This window comes from Gasterosteus aculeatus, chromosome 13, assembly GCF_964276395.1.
Source record: "Gasterosteus aculeatus chromosome 13, fGasAcu3.hap1.1, whole genome shotgun sequence".
NCBI lineage: Eukaryota > Metazoa > Chordata > Actinopteri > Perciformes > Gasterosteidae > Gasterosteus > Gasterosteus aculeatus.
In genome coordinates this window covers 18565968-18586476 of record NC_135701.1, presented here as the reverse complement: position 1 = coordinate 18586476, position 20509 = coordinate 18565968, and the positions used below count along the sequence as shown (strand labels likewise).

The 20509-nt window shown below is 43.9% G+C and overlaps 1 protein-coding gene across 1 annotated transcript; it reads left to right on the top strand.

The window, feature by feature from the left end:
- Positions 1-19989, top strand: tacr1a (tachykinin receptor 1a). The gene is made up of 5 exons (XM_040196160.2): positions 1-677; positions 9447-9641; positions 16376-16526; positions 17085-17281; positions 18925-19989. Exons 1-5 carry the CDS (start codon positions 274-276, stop codon positions 19271-19273), a joined length of 1296 nt encoding a protein of 431 aa, XP_040052094.2. The 5' UTR covers positions 1-273; the 3' UTR covers positions 19274-19989.
- The last annotated feature ends 520 nt before the right edge of the window (positions 19990-20509 follow it).

The following is a 20509-nucleotide window of genomic DNA, read 5'->3' as shown; positions in this document are numbered from 1 at the left end:
CGCCTCGCGACATAAAAGTGGTGTGCAGCAGAGATCACAGCGCGCACACGGGAGAGGACGCGGCGGAGAGAGCGCAACACGGACGCGTCTTTGCGCACAGATATGCGCGACAAAGTGCAGGCTGACTTTTTTAAGTGAGCGATTCCATACGTGTCACGCGCTTTCCTTTAAACTTTGGTCACTTTGCAATTACCAAGCGCAGTTGTCTTGGTCCGAATTAGGTTTGTATCCGGTTGTTCGGTAAAGCGACTTTCGGTCTTCAACCGCAAAAAAATGGATGCTTTATTCAACTCCACCAACGCGCCAAATTGGAACACGGGCTCCAACGACACCAGTAACGGGACCGCGGAGTGGAACCAGTTTGTCCAGCCGGCCTGGAGGATCGTGCTCTGGGCCATCGCGTACAGCTGTATAGTGATCGTGTCCGTGGTGGGAAATCTCACAGTGATCTGGATTATCATGGCGCACAAACGCATGAGGACCGTCACCAATTATTTCCTGCTGAACCTGGCGTTCGCCGAAGCCTCCATGTCCGCCTTCAACACGGTGATCAACTTCACGTACGCGGTGCACAACGAGTGGTACTTCGGACTGGTCTACTGCCGCTTCCACAACTTCTTTCCCATCGCAGCTGTCTTCGCCAGCATCTACTCCATGACCGCAATCGCCCTGGACAGGTAAGCTGAATAATAATAATACATGTTTAAATGGCATTATCAATTTAGGACTGATCAAAGCTCCTCACCGTGTTGTCTTAAATGATTGACAACTAATTGGATGCATGTTAATCAGGCTGGTGGTTGTGATGTTATTTAGCTTTTATGAAAATAAGAAAGTGTATTCAAAGTGCAACAATATAAATGCATTACAGTTGTTTTGCTCTTTGCCAACCTTTCATTCCACTCAGTGTGCATCTCGCATCAAATGCAAACACTGAAATTTGTCGACCAACAAATTGCAATTCATTACACAATTTTCCCAAAAAACCCAGAACAACAAGATCGTAATACGTATCTTTTATTTATTTAGCATAAACAGAGATCACAGCTCAACAACAATAAGGGCATGGATTGTGCAACATTCCAGTAGCACAGCCCACATTAATGAAATTAATCAGAAATGCTGCAAATGATTCTTAATATGTGACTGGTTCTGATGTTCTGCATTCAGTCTCTCCTGAGACACAATTTGTTTGCATGCCTGATCCATCCCTGCAATTCTCTGCAGATGTACTCATTATATGCAGCATCCATTATGTCCAAGAGGGGCACCTCCATCACGACAGATTTCCTATGTCGGGTTGACGAATTTGGAGAACAGTGAAACACCCAGAGAATCCCAAAACGTCTCTTTCCTCAACGGAGTCTGTCATCAGTAAATGAACCAAGCCCCTCAGTGTCTCACTAGTGGGTTTACACCTTTTGATTTATTTTTGTATGTTGCAGAGTGTTGCACATTGCAGTCAAATTCACAGTTGCTTTATGTTAAGATTTTTCCGTAACAGCTTTACAACAGTGCGTAGAAACACTAAAACACAGTTTCGGTGGTGTTGGGCCCGAGTGAGAAACAGCTCATGGTTTCATAGAGACCGAACGCTTCTTGGCCTGTGGGGCTTTGGGAACACTGTGCTCACAGATGGATACATCTTCCATCACGTGGTTGCTTCAAACATCCGTGGCGATGCTCCTCCAAAGGTCACTTCACTGACAAATGTTGTTGCTTACGTTGCAGATTTAAAGTTGACTGACACAATATAACAATTAAAATATGATGCATCATTAGGTAAATGTAAGTACATTGGCTTGGAAATGCTTCTTTCCCAATTTAGTAAGTAAAACTTTGAATAAAGGACGTTTTATGTGTAGCATTAATTGTTTTAAACAAACGTTTATAGTTTAAAATGTTGTTTGTTTGCTAAGGTGGTCATTGATTGAATTATGTCTAAAAAAGCAATGAAAAGTGATCCATAGTTTAGTCCACATCGATTTCTTTTGCACTGACAGAGTTTTGATAGAGTGAACTCAGTATTGAGAAATACGTGTTACTATTATAAAAAAAAATGTAGCATGGAGCTTGCGTTTTCCATCAGAGGAGCTCTTCTTATTGTCATATGTTGAAAGAAGCTCTGGGGAGCTCGTTGTGTGAAATACCTCCCCGCCGCCCCCAAACCCCCAGTGCACATTCACGTGTGAGCAACCGCTATTCATCAAAGGTGACAGCTCCTTGTGACGACGACGGTGAATGGAAATGAGATCAGTGTGCTGCATTGTGAGTGTGCGAATGTCTGTGCATGTGGGGGGGGGGGGGGGGGGGGCGTTGCAGTTTCATGTGTTTGTACGTGCATCTTTGTCTGTATTCATTAAAGCAGTTTTATTTACATCATGTGTTTGCTTTTGTATCTCTGATCTTCATGCACTGTGTAAGTGTGTTTGTGGGTATAAATGCGTCCTTGTGACACATATGGAAACTGCCTCCACCTACACGCTAAGCTGTGAACGTCTTGCCTCCTTGCTTGTCAAGTCTGCATGCGTGTCTTTTATTCCTCTACATCCTAGTTGATAATAGCCTGTAAATATTATGTGCATCTCTCCTTGAGCAAGAAAGCCAAACAGCAAGAGGACGTGAGAACAAATATGCATATTAAGCTTACAACAAGCCACACATTCAGACAGATTTTCCATTAAGGGAAGTAAAAATCCTTTTTACATTTTTTTTTTAAAGAGGATTCCCCCGTTGTGACATATTACTAGCCATCTCCTGCTGCTGTTGATTCCTGTGAGAGCAGAAGAGCTCCATTAGCTACAGACATGAAATACTTTTTTTCCAAATGAATCAACTCTGCAGCATCTCGCCAGGCAGGACGGAGCAGCGTGCTGCAGCCGATAAGGCCTTTTTTCGTCTCCGTCATCGCTCCAATCAGGACTGGCAATCTATGGGTCGTGTAGCGCGAGAACACCACACAAGCCATAGATCACCAGCACAATCAGGATGCTGATGCCGGTGTGCGGAGCCAGAACCACAGGGGAGTTGGCCCCCTTGGACTGGACAAGACCTGTGACTTGTCTTTTAAAGTCTTGAATTTGATTTGGGACATGTGAACAATCTTTAATATATTTTATATACTCATATATTTTTCGTCCAAGCAAGATAATGGACATGTCTGAGCTGGTTATCATGCCCTCCCTTTTTGTAATGCTAACCATTAGGTGGCCATAGATGACGGTAAGATGAAGCAATAACACATTAGTGGGCACAAGGGAGACTGACTGGTTTAATTGGCTGTTGCTGAATATTTTGAGATACGGTACTCGTACTCGACTTGGACAGAAAAAAGAGGACTTGTGAGTCTCTGTGTAGCATAGGGATGAAATGTGATTATCTACTGTTCTGTTTCCCAGGATTGGCAGTACATGCTTAAAATCCCTGACAAATGTCTGTGATTCAACAATTAGCCAGTTTACCAGCTAATTTCAATCACATCAAGTTGTAAATCATCATCAGATAATAATGGATGGATTCTGAGATTGCATTTGTGCCCATAAATTCAGCCTCTTTTGTTCTGTACACGGATGTTTACCTCCATATGAGTAAAACTGGCTCGAAACTGGATGGAGAACTTTTAGAAAATCCTTTTAAGTAAAATGTGAAAAGCTCCCGGTTTTGCACAGATTGAGAATGTGCAACAGGTGGATGGAAACACACCTGTTGATAGCGGCTATTAGACCTGTATGATTCCCCGATGATCACCTTCAGCAATGCTGTTTCAATTTACATTAAAGTTTTAAAATCAGCGTGTTATGCGAGAGAAAATAAGTTTTTCTCAACCCGTAATGTAGGACGCACTTTAGTTGTATAAGGGAACGTCGTTTTGCAGTATACAGGATTTTATTAGTGCTGCAGCGATTGTGAACTTTTTATTATTATTTTTTGTTTGAATATGAAAATCCAGCAACCGTAAAGAATACGATGCAGGCAAGATTGGGATGTTTGTGGCCATTAAAGAGACCAATGCTCAGGTAAGATACAGTACAAAGTAACCACAGAACTGAATAATGCAAAAGCTATCAGGTCAGACTTTGAAGATATATTTTAGGTTTTTTTTCAACATTTGGGGAACCTGTTATTTAATTTCAAAGGTGCTTTGATGGAGCTAAACGGAGCAAAGTGCTGCAGTTTTGTCAACATAAAAGGGAAGGTTGTTGTACCTCATACAAGCCTCACTTTTCACTCAGGATAACACTACGCAAGAAAGAAAAATGAAGCACACTGACGTAACGATAGATAAATATAGCAGAACCATGCAGAGCCAAACTGCTCGATGTAACAAACGTTGTAGTTTGATTGAAATCCTTGATCCTGGTCGACTACGATTTTTATGGGCGGCAATTTTTTGTTGATTTCCATTCCATATTTTTACATTCAGTAATTATTCACACTGGTGGTGGTGAAGTCAGACAATGACCATCAAACTCTGATGTTCGTCTCATCTGCATGAGGCATGGGTCGAGGCTCTATCCGATGAGATGAACAGCTAAACAGACAGAAAGCAGGCGCAATCTGGAAACCCCGAAGCTGCTTCTGCGACACACCTTAGCATAGCTTGTTATGTGTGAGTCTGGCAGATGATGAAGTCCTCAAGGCTTCACGGCCGCTTCAACCAGAGTTGTTTAAAATGGTAAATGGACTGTACTTGTACAGCGCTTTTCTAGTCTCCGACCACACAAAGCGCTTTAACACTACATGTCATCATTCATCCATTCACACCCATTCATGCACTGGAGCCACCACCTGCACATCAGTAACTAACATTCACACGCTGTAGTCACAGCTACAGGAGCACCGTTGGGGTTAAGTGTGTTGCCCAAGGACACATCGGCATGCGTGTTAGCCGGGCCTGGGATCGAACTGCCAATCCTCTGATTGGAGGACAGCCGTGCTCCCCACTCACCCACAGTCGCCACGAGTTCTTTCTAGAGAAGTAAGAACGTTTTTCATTCACAATCTGTTAGCGCTGTGACCACTTCCCTGCCTCACTGGCTCCTGAGCTGTTACCTGCTGCCCTTCACAGGGCAGAGGCGCTATTACCTTGAGAAATGAAGGATCGATTGGTGGAGAATGGGCCATGCTGGGCTGTTGCACACAGGGGTCAAGACTGCAGATACTGCAACCTATTGTAATGAGTATGGAAATTGTGAATCGATATTCCCGACTTCCTATCTAAATGTGTTTCTGCATTGAAGAAATGGATGCCCTCAGCAAACAGATGGCAAGTTCACGTTGGCAAAGTCCACCTCGATAACTTTCGCCCCAATTTCCGGGAACACTGAGATTATCTGATTTCCAAGAAGAGTGGACTGCACCATCACTGCACAGCACATTAACAGCAGCTAACGGTGGCCTCGTCTCTGGCTCTCTGGCACCTCTCTCTTCCAATTTCATTTCCACTTCCTCCGCTCACTCCTCTGTCTTGTTTCCCCCTGAGGGATCATCACGAGAAGTTATTCTGCCCGCCTTTCTCTTTCTGGTTATCTGCACATGAGAAGTGGGATGGATTCTTTGCTTCACAAAAGCACTCTGTGAAAGGTGCGGGTCAGTGGGTGGAGCGCGTCGTCCTTTGATCACTTCGTTTGCGTGCTTGTGTCCTTGAGTGAGACGCTGAATCCCAAGTCGCTGCCTTGGTGCTGACACATCAGCCCCCCGCTCCTAAATGCTTAGGATCGGTTAAATGCAGAGGTCCAATTTCCTGTATGGACCTCCTATGTTTATCTGCAATTGTAACAAAGTTGAAAGTTCATAAAACAGGAAATAAACCTGACCACAAACACGTGTATTTATTTAGATCCACTTATAGATCCACGGTCCAAGTGGTTTGGTTATTTTTTATTGATAAAATAAGATCGGGACCTCTACCTATCGGGGCCTCGATGAACATTCACAAAGATAATTATAGATATTAGGCTTCGATTTACACCGTGTAGCATATATTTTCCATGGGCCTTTATTGTGAAAGCTACTGAAGGTAAGAGGGGGTCGCTTAAAAAAGTTTGCCGTCTTGGTTAGGACTCAAAACCTCCCATCGTTATACAATATAAATTGCTCATTTTCAATTCAACTAAATATGCTGGATGTCAACATGTGAATATGTAACATAAGCATATAATCTAAATTTTTCATCTCTGGTCTAATGCCCCTATTGTTTCAATACTGAATCAGTTTGGTACACTCGCTGGTCAGGTCAGTACAGACACAGCAACATTTTGCGTTAGGATATTTTGTCAGCAGGAAAACATACATAATTCCTAATAATTATACATAATTTAATCACAGCTCTGATTTTCAAAAGGCACCGCCCTCCACATCCGTCAGAGTCAGTGTTACACATTTAGATGGTTTCGCTGCCTTAGCTATATGTTGCCTCCAACACTCCAATCAACAATTTCCATATCCTGTCACTGAATTGTCAGTAAATAGATATTTTATTAGAGTTTGACAAATAGCTTTGAAGCTGCTATATAGTGCATCGCGTACGAGTTAAATTAAGCCATGTGTATATATATGTTTGCAGTTAGCCCAGTCTTGATTATTAATAGCCTGCCAATCAACATGGTGGCACATACTATCTGAATGAAAATATAAACATGACAAAAAATACGTTTTTCAACATTTCCAGTGCGTTCCGTGTTTGTTTTTTCGGTATTTTGTTGTGCTTTTAACACTTTGCAGCACGTTTTCCGAATGCCATGACGGCCGTATTTTCTAAATTTGGCTAACCTCAATAAGCAAGCTCATCTCCTGCCTCGGTGGACTCACGCTGCTTGCCATTCCTACGTGCACCTGCACACACACGCTATACTCTCACCCATGAGACCGGAGACGTTTTGCTTTTGCACAGGACGAGGGGTCTGTTGGTTGTTGATTTGACTGAGCTGGCTAAAGGATTCACACGTATGTAGAAAATAATGGAAATAACAGTGGCGAACCTTCAAGTGACCAAACACACACACACACACACACACACACACACACACACACACACACAGACGCCACAATCTCTGTCACCTTCACCCTCTGATGGAAGCTTTACGTAACCTTCTGCAAGACGACAGCAGCCCCCTGAGACTCCCATAATCCAGATGAAGCAAATTCATGATCAAATTACCAGAGCCTATTTTCAAATGCAATTTGGAAAAAAAGGACAAAAAAAAATCCCAGGCAGGCTTGAAGGCAGGCAATTACCTCCGTCGCTTTAGCTGCTTTCGTCTTAATCACTTCCTTTTCTTCAGGAAAACAGCGCAGCAGCCTCATGGTGTTTATATCGAACTGTTGCATTGCCACGGCGGTTTAGGTGCTGTTTGTGGGTAATTGGAGGTGTAAGTCACCCGTGCAATCTAACAACAGCTGCCCATGCTGCCTTCCACCGAGTGAGAAGGCACTGCCTTAAGAGAAATCAGATATTGCCCACGCACACTTATTTGGAGTGCAAAGTCTCGGAAGGTGTGCTTTCTAGAGTGTTGAATAAAATGCAGGAAAAGAAATGCCTCTGAACTCTCTGCTGGGGTTGATGGGACTTTTGAATCCGTTCTGCCATTTTCCTCCCTCTTTCATCAAGGTCGCAGGAATGCCTTAGAATGCAGCTGCCAATAAAATGAGGGTTCAATTGAACATATGCTGGAGGAGCTAGATTATTTGCTGAATGAAAAAGCGCTCAAACTGAAAAAGGTTTAGAAATTGAACGATTACTGGTACGGAGGTTTGAATTTGCGTCACAGACGTCAATCAAAAAGCTTGAGAGTTGGCTAGTTTAGGATGAAAATGGTACATTATCATATTCCTTTTTTTTTTTCAAGTGCTTCTGCATGTGCGTTGTGCGGTAGGTTTTGTACAGGTCTGTTTCAGGTCGTGATGGTGTGTCAAGCTGGCAGGGCTGATAATGAGGATTTGAGCAGTGGAACAAGCCGAGCATTGTCCTTTGCAGGTGTGTGTTTGATTTTCGGCATCGCAGAGCCGGACTGTGACTCACCTTCGTGAAGCGAAGCGCCCTTTGAAGTGCAGCCAAAGTAAAGTCAAGGCTGCGATCGCCAGTTCTTCGCAGACCGCTGGGAGCGTTTGATTTCAAAGGCCCCCTCTCGTCTCTGATATAATTAGGGGGAGAAGTTGACGTCCATTTAGCAGATCCATTTGGGTGATTAGTGGAATCAAGCCTTTAATTAAACCCGGCATTTCACTAGAGAGCTTTGCTTAAAAGGGGTCAAAAAATAATAATAACACTGGTGTTAAAGCTCTGCAGAAATGAACGCCCGTGAAGGCTTCCAGACCGGATAGTCTAGCACAGCAATGTTATTTTAAGTTCTTCTTGCATCGTGTCGTCTCTCTGATTAGAAGCCTGATTGGGAACATTTGGTGTGATTTCTAAAATGCAGATGGTAAAGATCTGAGTAGAATTGTACTTCATATCATGTTTTGTGATCGCTGATCGTCAAAAACATACATTTTATCCAGAAAATAGATTTACCAGCAGTAATACATTTAACAGATCAAAGCTTACTGTGTTGTTCTCTTCCTTCTAAATGTTTCAGATGTAGGTGAGTGGGCGAGTGTGTGTGTGTGTGTGTGTGTGTGTCCTGCCGGTTGTTTTTCAGTGTGGAGTTTGAGTTTCTTTTCAGGAACTCTATTTTCAGTTTGTGACTCTCGCACAAAAGAGCATATTTCACACTTTGACTACATCAAGGACCTAAATAACTTGCAGAATGCAGAATTCTCCATCTGTACTTCTGTTTATCGTCTCCTCTCTGCCTTTATGCTTTGCAATGGGCAGCTTTGGTTTGTAGTTACATATTAAAAAACATTTCATAATGGCCTCATTGCCTTTTCAACGCTTAAAAGGGCATTTTACTGTAGTATTGACATTGTGACAGTAAGGTGGACTTTCTTTTAAGAAGCTTTCATTTGGGTATCGTCAACGTCAATTGTAAAGTGCAAGACTTGTAGCTCGTTTTATACGTAGTCCCTGCATTTTAGTTAGCGGGGAGTTAACGCTTTAGTAATTGCAAATTGAAATGAATCATCCCATTTAGTATTTGGTGTCATATCCCTGGCAGTCAGGGAGGGCCTGAGGGCTCTGAGTCACAGACACTTGGTATCTTCGCTGGTGACGCTTTGCCAGCCGCCTCACTGCCTGCCTCGAAAAAAAACGTTAGCTGGGCTCCGTCCCAAGGTAACAAAATCAGTGAATGTGTGTCTTGTGTTTAATTTAAACAAAAAAAACATTGTTTGGGTGCAATGGTTGTTTTCATGATGGCCTTTCTCTGCCAGGCTGAGCCAACCAGTTGATTTCCCAAAACGTCAATGTCTTTGTGTAGACATCAGATGGTTATTGATTCGATCAGCTCAGCGTAATACATTCCAAGCCAAGAAATTGCTAAATCACTGTATCTTCTCCCCTGCAGGTACATGGCCATCATCCACCCTCTGCAGCAGCGCATGTCCTCCACTGAGACCAAGGTGGTGGTTGGCGTGATCTGGGCGCTGGCTCTGCTCCTGGCGTTCCCTCAGTACTACTACTCCGACATTGACAAGCAGCCCAGCCGGGTGGTGTGCTTCATCGACTGGCCCGAATACACCGTGTGCGACTTCAAAAAGATGTGAGTGTCTCCGCGGACCAGCTATTTATGTAGTCGACGAGCACGCGGTAATTGCTTTTGTATCGACAGCAAAAGTGGGTGGATGTTGTTTGTATTAAGTCTAAATTAGGGAGCGTGTCGAAAAAGCATGCAATCTTTTTCTGCTTTGTGATGAATGAATTGAAAGCACATCATAGGGGATTTGTGTGCTCCCTCTACCGAATGGCAAACAAGTCACGTTTGAGAGGAGAAAAGAAGAATTTAACCCTTTGCCAACTATTCAGATTTCCTTTTCTATTCATTTCTAATTAAATCACTGGCATTTTCGTCAAAGCTGAGAGCTATGATTCCCAATTGGCCTCTCACACTCATATTACCAACACGTGTTCATGGCTTTTTAACATTTACAATCCGCTTATACCGTCAGACGGTATTGAACACACAAACCGTGACCCGGTTAACAACGAAACCTATAATGTAAAAGAGATTACTGAGAAAAGGGACCCACATGACTGAGCTGTTCATCAAACCACAACAGTTCAAGGTCTGTTTTGGAGTAATGTTTGCTTGTACTCCACAACCGGGATGACATTATTCCACTTCGATTTGATTGGCCACCAGAAGTCCCACCAGAAGCTCAGCACAGTGAGCTCAGAGGTAAATCTGTGCACGTTCACATGGATGCCGTCGCTTTCGCCTCATGTCGCCTCCAGCAAGACCGCTTCCCGTCTGCCGCTTTTCCCTCGTTGAAACAACTGGAAGCCATGACGTGAGTCAATGAGTCCCTGAAGTATTAATTTCCCCCCACGGGCCCCCTATAGGGATTGTTGCATATCATTTCATGCCGTGGAGGTTTGCCGAGTAGCTTGCCGGACACCATTGGAATTACTATGATGCGGCGGGTTTGTGAAGATCAAAACATGCAGTGAGAATGATTTCGAGGTACCATGTAACACTGGTGTGACTGTTGACCACTCACCCTTCCTCCAGATATCATCTTACTTTTGGCTGCTAAAATAGAACCGAAGCCGCATTCATGTCATACCAGTCGCTGACCCCCGGGAAAAATCCTTTTAACACTCTAGTTTCCTCGTGCAGAGGAAATAGCTAAAGCTGTCATTGCTGCAGAAGCGCACCTATTCCATCTCCCCATCGCACCGTTATCTCTAATCAAAGAGAATGTGAGGAAACGTACGGTTGTGCAAATGGTGCGTTTAATCTTCCTCACCCAGGCAAACTTCTGAAGCGGCTTCAAAAACACAGGACGGAGTGAGGGTGCCTGGCCGTGATCTACTCTCACCGCGCGCCACCCCCGAAACACCAATTTGTCTTTCGGTAATCCCGCCGGCATGACCGGCCGACACACACTTGAAGGCACGACCGCGGGTATCGCCCCGTAAATGTGCACACAAGACTTGTTCAGCAAACACAGAAAAAAAAACACCCACGCGATGACGCACATGTTCAGGCACAAAGACACACAGCAACACGGATCACAGCTCCGATGATGGCAAAAACCTCAGCTGATCAGCATGCTATCGCCTTCCCTTTCTACTGCCTCGGCCCCATATCTCTATGGAAATATAGTTTGTCATTAACAGCGAAATGGAAATTTGGATGTTCATTAAGGGGTGCCAGCTGCAATTATGACTTTTTTAATGAAAGTGTAACAAGGAACACGTTGGCGCTGCGCGAGGAAGCAGTTGTCATTCAGCTCAGCTGCTCAAGCTGTAAATGACCCACCTGATTACGGTTGACCCCGGGTCACGTCCCCCGCGCCTTTTCCTTCCGCCGTTGTCCCGCTGCCGCTCTCGCAGACACTCCGTCTGATGTGCCGTTTCTCCTGCCTTCCCGCTCAGTGGGTGTCACGGGAAAACCATTAATGGGTGACATTGTTTATAAATTCACGCTCATGTAGATCGTCTTATATAGATTGTTATGCCACACCACGCTCCTCCTGGAATGATCACCCCTAACATACGGCCCGCGGCCCGCGGATCCGATGATTCGACTGGTCCGGCCCGCGTGACAGAAAAGTGGACCCTACCTGAAATGAGTTTGATATCCCTGCCCTAAATGAAAGGCCAATCAAAAATAATGATGTTAATTCAGGTATACACTATATTTAGAATGTTTCTGCTTTACCTCGGGAGCGGAAGTTGTCTATTCTCTATTCAAAGGCACCAGACTGACGACAGAATGCACCTGTTTGATTTGATCCATAACTGCACCTGAAGAACATGGGAGTTATGTTGATTAGTTGGTTCATGACTTTGTGGTGAATCCAAACAAACCCTGTTGTAAAGCTGTTCTTTTATAGTGTGATTTTCACCCGAGATATAAACGTCATACTAAATTTCTGGTTCATTGCAAACGACCTGGCGGTCACAATAATAGTAATCGCAGAAGGTATTTTGAGAAACTAGCAAACATACGCGACACAATCGTGATGAATTTCCAGAATCGTCCTCGTTTTTTCATCTTTGAGAGAAAATTTACTTCTCACGAGGAAAAGAAATACAGGAACATCTCACAAAACAGGTCTTTGTGAAGCTGAAGGAAGACACGCGCTCTAAAACACAGAGAGAGAGGAAATCTCAGTCAGCACGTCGTGTCCTCTGTGATCTCTCTCCACTAAATTGGGCTTCACAAGACATGAGCCTGAGATTAGTGGCAGCGAGGCGGCGTGACAGCGAGGCGGCGTGGCAGCGTGGCAGCGAGGCGGCGTGGAGCGCGGCGTCCTGTTACCTCGAGTATTCTTTTACCTCGGCTGGCGGGCAAAGTCATCGTAACAGCTGCCCTTCCTCCTAACACACACATTCATTATTTATGTACAAACACCCACAGGTTTAAATGCATGCATGGAAATGTGCATTCCCTTCAGTTCAACGCTCACATACAGCACTTTAGAATCGATGTTGACACAGTTCATCTCATGAGCTAGAACTCCTTTCTGTTGCATTTCTATTCATCTTCACACTTACACGTTCACACATACAACAGCCAACGACCTTTGACTCATGTAAGTCCGCCGCAAGCGAGAAGAAGAGGTAAAATTTCAGTACCACAAGAAATTATACAAATATGTCACGGTGTGTAGAATTGCCCGTGTGCATGTGACCACCGTTGAAGGGGGTTTTATTGGATCGGCTTGTATGACAGAAAGCTTTTATTCCCTAAAGCATCCATCAGTGGGAGCAAAGGGTCTGCTGGGGCTCACAGGGGGAGCTCTTACGAGGTAATGCTCCCGCTGCAGTTTATTTAATTGAAGCAACTTGCAACATAAGAAATTGTGTACATTGAATGTTTGAGTAGGTCGGTTTTCATTTTGAAATGTGGGCCCACCTCTGGTTTTACAGTAAGAGTGGTGGATTTGATTAAATAAATAAGAATTGTCTAAAGTACACATTTCATGCTACTTCACTGAAATTCCGAGATAAATATTTTCTATGTTTGTGAGTGGGTGAATAACTTGTGGTGGGTGTACGAGCTCAGGTCCATTAAAATGTGTTACCATTTACTGTTGTCTATATCAATATATACATACAAGGTGTGATTAGTACAGTGGCCCGAGGAGCTGAGCTATCTGATTGGCTTGCCACTACCTGAGGATGTCTTCTCAGTCTGTCTTTTTCTGTTGATTAATCACATTAAATTTAGAATCAGAATCAGATCAATATATTGCACGTAAAAGGAATTTTACTTTTCAGGATGTTGCAAACAATAAAGATAAAAAAACATGAATAGAGAAACATCTACAAGTGCAAAAGACAAGAAAATTTTAATCAGATGTAAGTATCAAACATAAAAAATCTCATGTGCTTTCATGTTTTCATTCTAACCACCTTTGTTTTGGTATTTTCTTGTAGATACAGTCTCTCTGACTTCTGTTCAATAAGACATTTTGGCTCCTGGATTTACTTTGATTTCTCGTCAATTCTATTCGAGCCAAGTTCCGTGCAGAGGTCGCCTAGCGTGATGTTGGATGTGGTCCCAACCGTGTTACCGCCAACTACGCCACTTTAATCATGCAAATCCGCAGGGTTGGCTGCATGAATCCTTCAACTGTCTCTGCCTGATTTACACTTTCATGATTCACTGTCTGGAGGAATAATGAGAGCGAGCACTTCAGAAAGAGTGCACATGTAAATGAGACGGACATCTGGACAGGAGGAGGTGGTGTGGGCAGTGATGTTGCTCTAGTACAGGCCGTCATGCAAGCTGCTTGATGTTAACCCTGTTTACAATTGTCGTGACGCGGCTATTTAGACAAAAAAATCTTAATGGAGCTTAAATTCAGCCAGGAAGACTGGACAGGCTGTGCCGTTCCCTGGTGGTGTCCTTTCCACCCGTGGGTGCACGGACAGCTGATTGGGGGCCGGGGGCGGGTAGTACGAGCCAACCAGACGTGGGTCCCGTCACTGTAAAGCAGTTGCATTAGTGATAGAAAACTCTTTCGGTGTCAGTTGTCACCTCAGCACATCCCAAGGCGACCTGCCACCACCCCTGACACCTCCAATCTGCAGCAGAGCCTGGCATATCAGAGACTGGAGTAACTTATTCTCTACCACCACCAGTGTCTGGACTCCCAAAAGGGGGGAGGGGGTGTGCCTCATCTCGGCACCTGGTCTATCCTACGGCAGGATGGAGTCCAAGCACCAAACAACATTGCACTATAAATATTCATGCCTGTTTATAGTAAAGCATTGTTAAAATTTCAACAAGCCCCACCCCCCCCCCCCCCGGATTGAAATGGTTTCAGATAATATTATTGATTTTTATCCATCAACTATAGTATAGATTTGGCCGATGACAACTCAAAATGTTTTAGTCTCAGTTTAGTCAACAAAAACTTTACACAGAACAAATTCTGTATTGATTTGGTCTGCTATTTTAAAATATATCCATAAGCAATTTATTAAGTCTGTTATTAAGTTATTTACAAGATATAATAACAAACTTTCACCATCTCCTCCGTCTTCAGGCTTCATCCCTGTGTCTGCTAGTCATTAAATTGCAGCAGCTCGCGTTTTCATTGTGGTAAAGTTGTTTAGCTCCTTGTGCGACCTGCTGCTGTGATTGTTGGTTTTAGTTAATGCTTTGAGTAGTGTTACATTTTAGCCCGTGTCGACCTGGTCGTCTTGGTTTAATTACCCGGTGAGCCAACATGCACAAACACGATCTTTGATCGTGATCACAGCTTTGTTCCTCCAAGCATTTGGCATTATGTTTTACAGTGTTGTTGTTTTTTGCAGAGCAGACTTTTAAAGTAAACTTACACGCAGACCGTGTAGTACATTCTATGTAAGAAGCAAACACGGGGTTGGAAATATCAATTCAAAAGTAGGACTTCTGGCTTTGAGCAGCGCTACCTTTTACTTTTTATTACTGGAGGTCGGACATTTTCTAGTTCGGAGTTCATCGGAATGCAACATAATCGATGCAAGAGGTTTGTCCACTCGTGTTTCCAGAAATTTATGGAGGACCTTAAATAAAATGAGGTAGAACTTTGAGTAACACATTATACAATTCATAGTATGAGGAATATTTTGATTCAAGCAAACTATAAAGTCTGTTCTTTTTAAGCGCTGGATGCACTAAAGTCCGGTGTTGACTGGGCAGATGTTCCTACCAGTAAACCAAACCTCCAAAAATCTATAACGTCAATAACCAATTTGAACTCTGCCGAACACACGGCATGTGAGGAAGTCTTCCCACTAAAGACTTGACACTATTAATTCAAACTATCTAACATATCTACTTTGCCGTGTATCTGTATGTGCGTGTTTCTCCGTGTGCGGCCATTTCTTTGATGAAAGCCCCCATGTGCTCGGGTATTTAGTGGAATTAACATAATTGCAGATAATTGTCTGTGAGTCTCATCTGCAGCGTTTGCAGAGGGGAAAACTGATTGTCCCTCTGTGGAGGCGAGAGTCAGGGGGGTCTTCCATATTAGAACACGGTTAAATACACAAAGACCGATACAATACAATTTGCCACATTTTAACAGAAGTGGAGCGCGTGCACACACCGACACACCACATCCCCTCATTAACCTGCACACACACCGGACAGCGACGTAACAGGATCAGACGGTGCGTCCGACTTCCATTACTAAATCATGAGCAAAATACTGAAACTGTCATATTTAATTACGTCATTAAGAGTTTGAAATTCACAGTTATGGAGTCTAAGTGAGTTAAGTGATTCCCTTCACAGCTTTAATCGTGTCACAAAGTGAAACAGTTTATCTTTCCTCTGGCAAACAAAGTATGGATGATTGATTCAGCCCTTGACTCGATTGAGTAACTTAGCTGTGTTAGTGCTTCAGATTTAGGGGCAATCGGTAGGACTAAAGATAGAAAGTCTCCACTGCCACTGGAACGTCATTAAAAAGAACATGAAATTGAGTGTTTGGTTCCCCACTGAGGACCTGCTGTCATGTCAAGCTCTGATTTTAGATTTTGTTTCCTCATTTTCAGTTCAACAATTCATTTTTCCTTTTCGGTAGACTCGCTTTTCTCGCTGCAGATGATTTACTTTGGGCCCATGTTAGTTTCTCGTCCGTCTAGACCGACTTGCAAAGTGTCAGGAGTCGTAATCAGCATCTGGATGTAAGAAATATCGCGACGTCTTTAATTGCCTGATGTTCCATTCAGGTGTCATTTTATTTCCACGGTAACGGTGGCTCCTTTTCTACAAGCTCAACTTGAGTGTCTCTGATTTATTTATGAAATGTGATTTATTTCTTGTAGGTACTACGTGTGCGTGACCATCCTGATCTATTTCCTTCCTCTGCTGGTGATGGGATGTGCTTATCTGGTGGTCGGACTCACTCTCTGGGCCAGCGAAATCCCCGGAGACTCTTCCGACCGCTACAAGGAGCAGCTCACGGCCAAACGCAAGGTAACCAGCACTTTATAAATCTATGGATGGACACCTGACACATCCAGATGAAAATATCTAAATTATCCAACTATTTAATGGATTGAATTGAATTTTGGGCAGACGTTCATCTCTCCCAGTGGTTGTGTCCTAATGGAATTGTGGATTTGTGGCTTTGTGCAAAGTGTCTCGACAACTGTTGGATGGATTGCCATAAAATCTGCCACAGACCATCATGTCCCGCTTTTAGAATGAGTAATATCATAAGTAGTCCTCAGCGGAGTTAATCGATGCGCTGCAGCATTCCTCTTCTTAAAAAGGCGACAGAAAGAAATAGAAAACTGCTGTAATATTGCTCTTTTTTTAATGTTTTTTCCTGGACAGGTCTTGTATGTATTTCAATTATTCATGATTGTATGTATTTCAATTATTCATGAGGCGGGTATCCTGCTGGAACTGTTATGACAGGATTGTTGCACTGAGGCGTTTTGATAACCTGCAACATAAATCCTTTCTGAAATATAAAACAACGCTGGCAAAATTCACACAGTAGACAAAGCGCTGTTGTGTTCCCAACAGGTGGTGAAGATGATGATCGTGGTGGTGTGTACGTTTGCCGTCTGCTGGCTGCCCTACCACGTCTTCTTCCTGCTGAATCAGGCCTTTCCCATCTTGTTTGAAGAAAGGTTCATCCAGCAGGTTTACCTGGCCATCATGTGGCTGGCCATGAGCTCCACCATGTACAACCCCATCATCTATTGCTGCCTCAACGACAGGTCAGTCCGAAACCTGTGAATATCTGGCAAATCTTCAAAAACATTCCTATTGGAAAACGAGAGGACCCCATAAGGGGCCCAAACAAGCCAGAACCAGGTCAGAGCCAAAACCATAATATTCATATATTTAAGAAACCCTAACATATAAACTGATTGTTACACATTATAGCACTTACAGGGGTTCCCCTTTACCCCCACGAAACTAATTAAATCACGCTCATGTCAATAGCATCTTGATTCAGACAGCACTTAGAAGAAATAGTGAACAAAGGTACAATTGCTTCATATTAAAAAAATTAAAAAAAAAACTCCAATAGCAAAATAAAAGTACAAAAAGAGTGATTTAGAAAGAAAACAAAGTTCATCAGAGACACTGGATCGCATGAGCATCGTTAGTTAGCACTACGATTTTTATTTAAAGTTGACTGTATTAGAGATATGGTCATTAAATACTACTCGCAGAAGAGATTAATAAATTATAGGTATTATTATGAATTAATTTCTTCCTTTCATTTCAGTATTTACGATTTGAATCATGCAGCTATTTATTCTCTACTATCTATATATATGTTAAAAATAGTACATTTTTTTAAAGATCATGAAAAGAAAAAATCTATAATTTATTATATTATTAATACCAAATAAAGTCGACATCTGATGTATTTTTCTTTCTAGATACGGTGAGCATCTTGTTCAAAAAACGTTTTAACGTTTCAGAGGTGAAACCATTTTAGCTTTCTTCGGCGGGCGATCGCGTTGTCATTCAGTGACACGCACGCACACACAAGCACACTCAGAGTAATCGCATGGCGGTGTACTTTCCCTGAGGGCTCTCATAGTGACAAGCAGTTGACAACTTTGCACCTCAAAGACGTGCATCCCCACAAGAACTGAATTCAGAATCAACTCTAAAACACGTCTCTGAAATTGCCTGAATGCCACTGCGAGCGCCAACAATTTAATGTCGTTCGTATAGGAGAATGTCAGTCAAAAAAAGAAATCCCAGTGAATTCAAATGCGTTCGTTTGTAAAAAGGAACAGCCGATGGTTGTTAATGAATAAAAAAACTAAAAATGAAAATATAAATAAATAAAATAAAATCTGTGGGTTGAACAGCCGAGGTTTAGTCATCATTCCACAAAAGGCAACATCCAGCTTTTATCTCTATGAGCTCAGTAGATTTATATTTAAAAGCATGACTGATGATGCCTCCTTCCTTCTCAAATAACTCTCATTTACCTCCCCCCCATCGTCTTTAGTTCTCTCGCTGTGTAGGCTTTGTACTTCTCTGTGTTAGTGTGTTTCCTGACTGCCAGTTGCGATTTATTCATCCAAACACAATTAGTATTTCACATCAAGTTGATGCACACACACTCTTTGCTCTTAACCAAATTGACCACTACATATCCAGGAGCCTCATTAGGCCTGACCTGTATCAGTCCTTTAGCAGACTATCTTATGTCGAATTGTTTTCTTTAGTTTCTTTAGCATTTCTATTTTGCAGCTTCATACCTGCACAATGGCTGGTGTTTAGCAGAGGCTTTTATTGGCGGGTGTAATTTGGCTGTTAAATTCCCACCATTTTCTTCTTGAGTGCACTTAAAGCAAACTAAACAGGACCGATCTTTGCTTCTCCCGAACAGGTTTCGGGCTGGTTTCAAACAAGCCTTCAGCTTCTGCCCGTGCGTCCCCCGAGGCTCGTACGAAGGCCTGGAACTCAAGTCCACCCGCTACCTCCAGACCCAGACAAGTGTCTACAAGACCAGCCGGATGGAGACCACCGTGTCCACCGTCCTCCAGGTCGCCGGGGACCACGAGCAGCCCAAGGTCAGGGCGGCCCCGGCGGCCCGGCAGCCCGGTGGGGCCTCCGCCGGAGCCGGACCGCACAGCTCCTCCGCGGACCTCACCTCCAACGAGTCGTCGTCGCGGAGCATCTCCAAAACTGTATCGGAGACGTCTAGTTTCTACTCGAGCAACAACCTGCACGAATAGACCCTCAAACGCAGCCGGACCCGCGTGGCGGCAGGGACAGGGAGCGGGTGGGTTGTTGCCGTAGTTGTTGCTTTTCCCCGTCACTGATTGGCTGTTTTGTTGATGAGAACATTCCCAGTGATTTTACTGTGTGTCGGCGCCGCTGTCACCGAGAACCGCCAGGCCGTGTACAAAGGATTCGTGCTGCTCACTGTAAATGATCATCTTGCCGTTAGAAGCGTTTCGCTCGCTGCCGCAAAAGAGCGACAAAGAGCACATTCCAGTTTGAATAGCTGAACTGACACAGACGCTAGCACCTCCGGCCTTCAGCGCCTCTGCTTGTCACACCAGCCTCCAACAGAGCAGAGCGAAGGTTCACACATCTTCAACTGCACATGCTGCGTGACTTTGTGTCTATTTCGGAGCGGAGCTGTGACACGAGGGCAGTATGCTGTGAACGCTCCTCCGCCTGCTCCGTTTTAACCAAGGCTTTCTCTCTCCGTGGAGACCTCGAAGTCGCTCATGTTATCGAGGGAAAGGTACAGATTGAGAAGAGGAAGAAAAACAACAACGAAAAGGATCTTCAAACTCTGCATGTGGGAGTTTGTGAATGCTGACACGTGCTTGTCATCTGACCCGGATGGCATGTCTGTCTCCCAGAGCGGGACTTCCCGAGCAATCCACAGTGCAATCTGACCGGCCATCTGGCTGAAGGACCGAAAAGAAAAAAAGTTCAACCGAGGACCTGAAACGCCCCGAACGACCTGAAGCTGTCACCACATTTCTAAAACGTAAAGGAGCTCGTGTTTTTGTTTCGTGAAACCCGCTGAACCCGAGCAACTCCGGTGTTGTGCTCAGAGACCGATCGGCGAACGGGAGCAGATGAAATGTTCAAGTTTCCCACAGAATCAATACAGTTTCACCGCCATGAGCGTTGCCTCCGCTCCCTCCCTGCGTTACCAGCTTCACCTCAATAAGACACACGACGCTGAGTCATGATCTGATTTCAACACTCTCAAACTGGGAGGTGTTCGTGTAACGCTCATTAGCCGCTCCACCCTCCCACCTGCAGAAACATGCACTCTGCGTCTTAATGAGGCTGGTTTACATTTTATCGTCATCTGTTGTGTGCTTTTTGTCTTGGTATTTGTTCATGTGACCGGCGGTCAGCGGTGACCCCCTTTACGGGGGGATCGGAGGTTTTCGCCTCTCTCAAGTATTTGTGTTTCACATGCGGTCGCTGCGTCAAGATGTAAT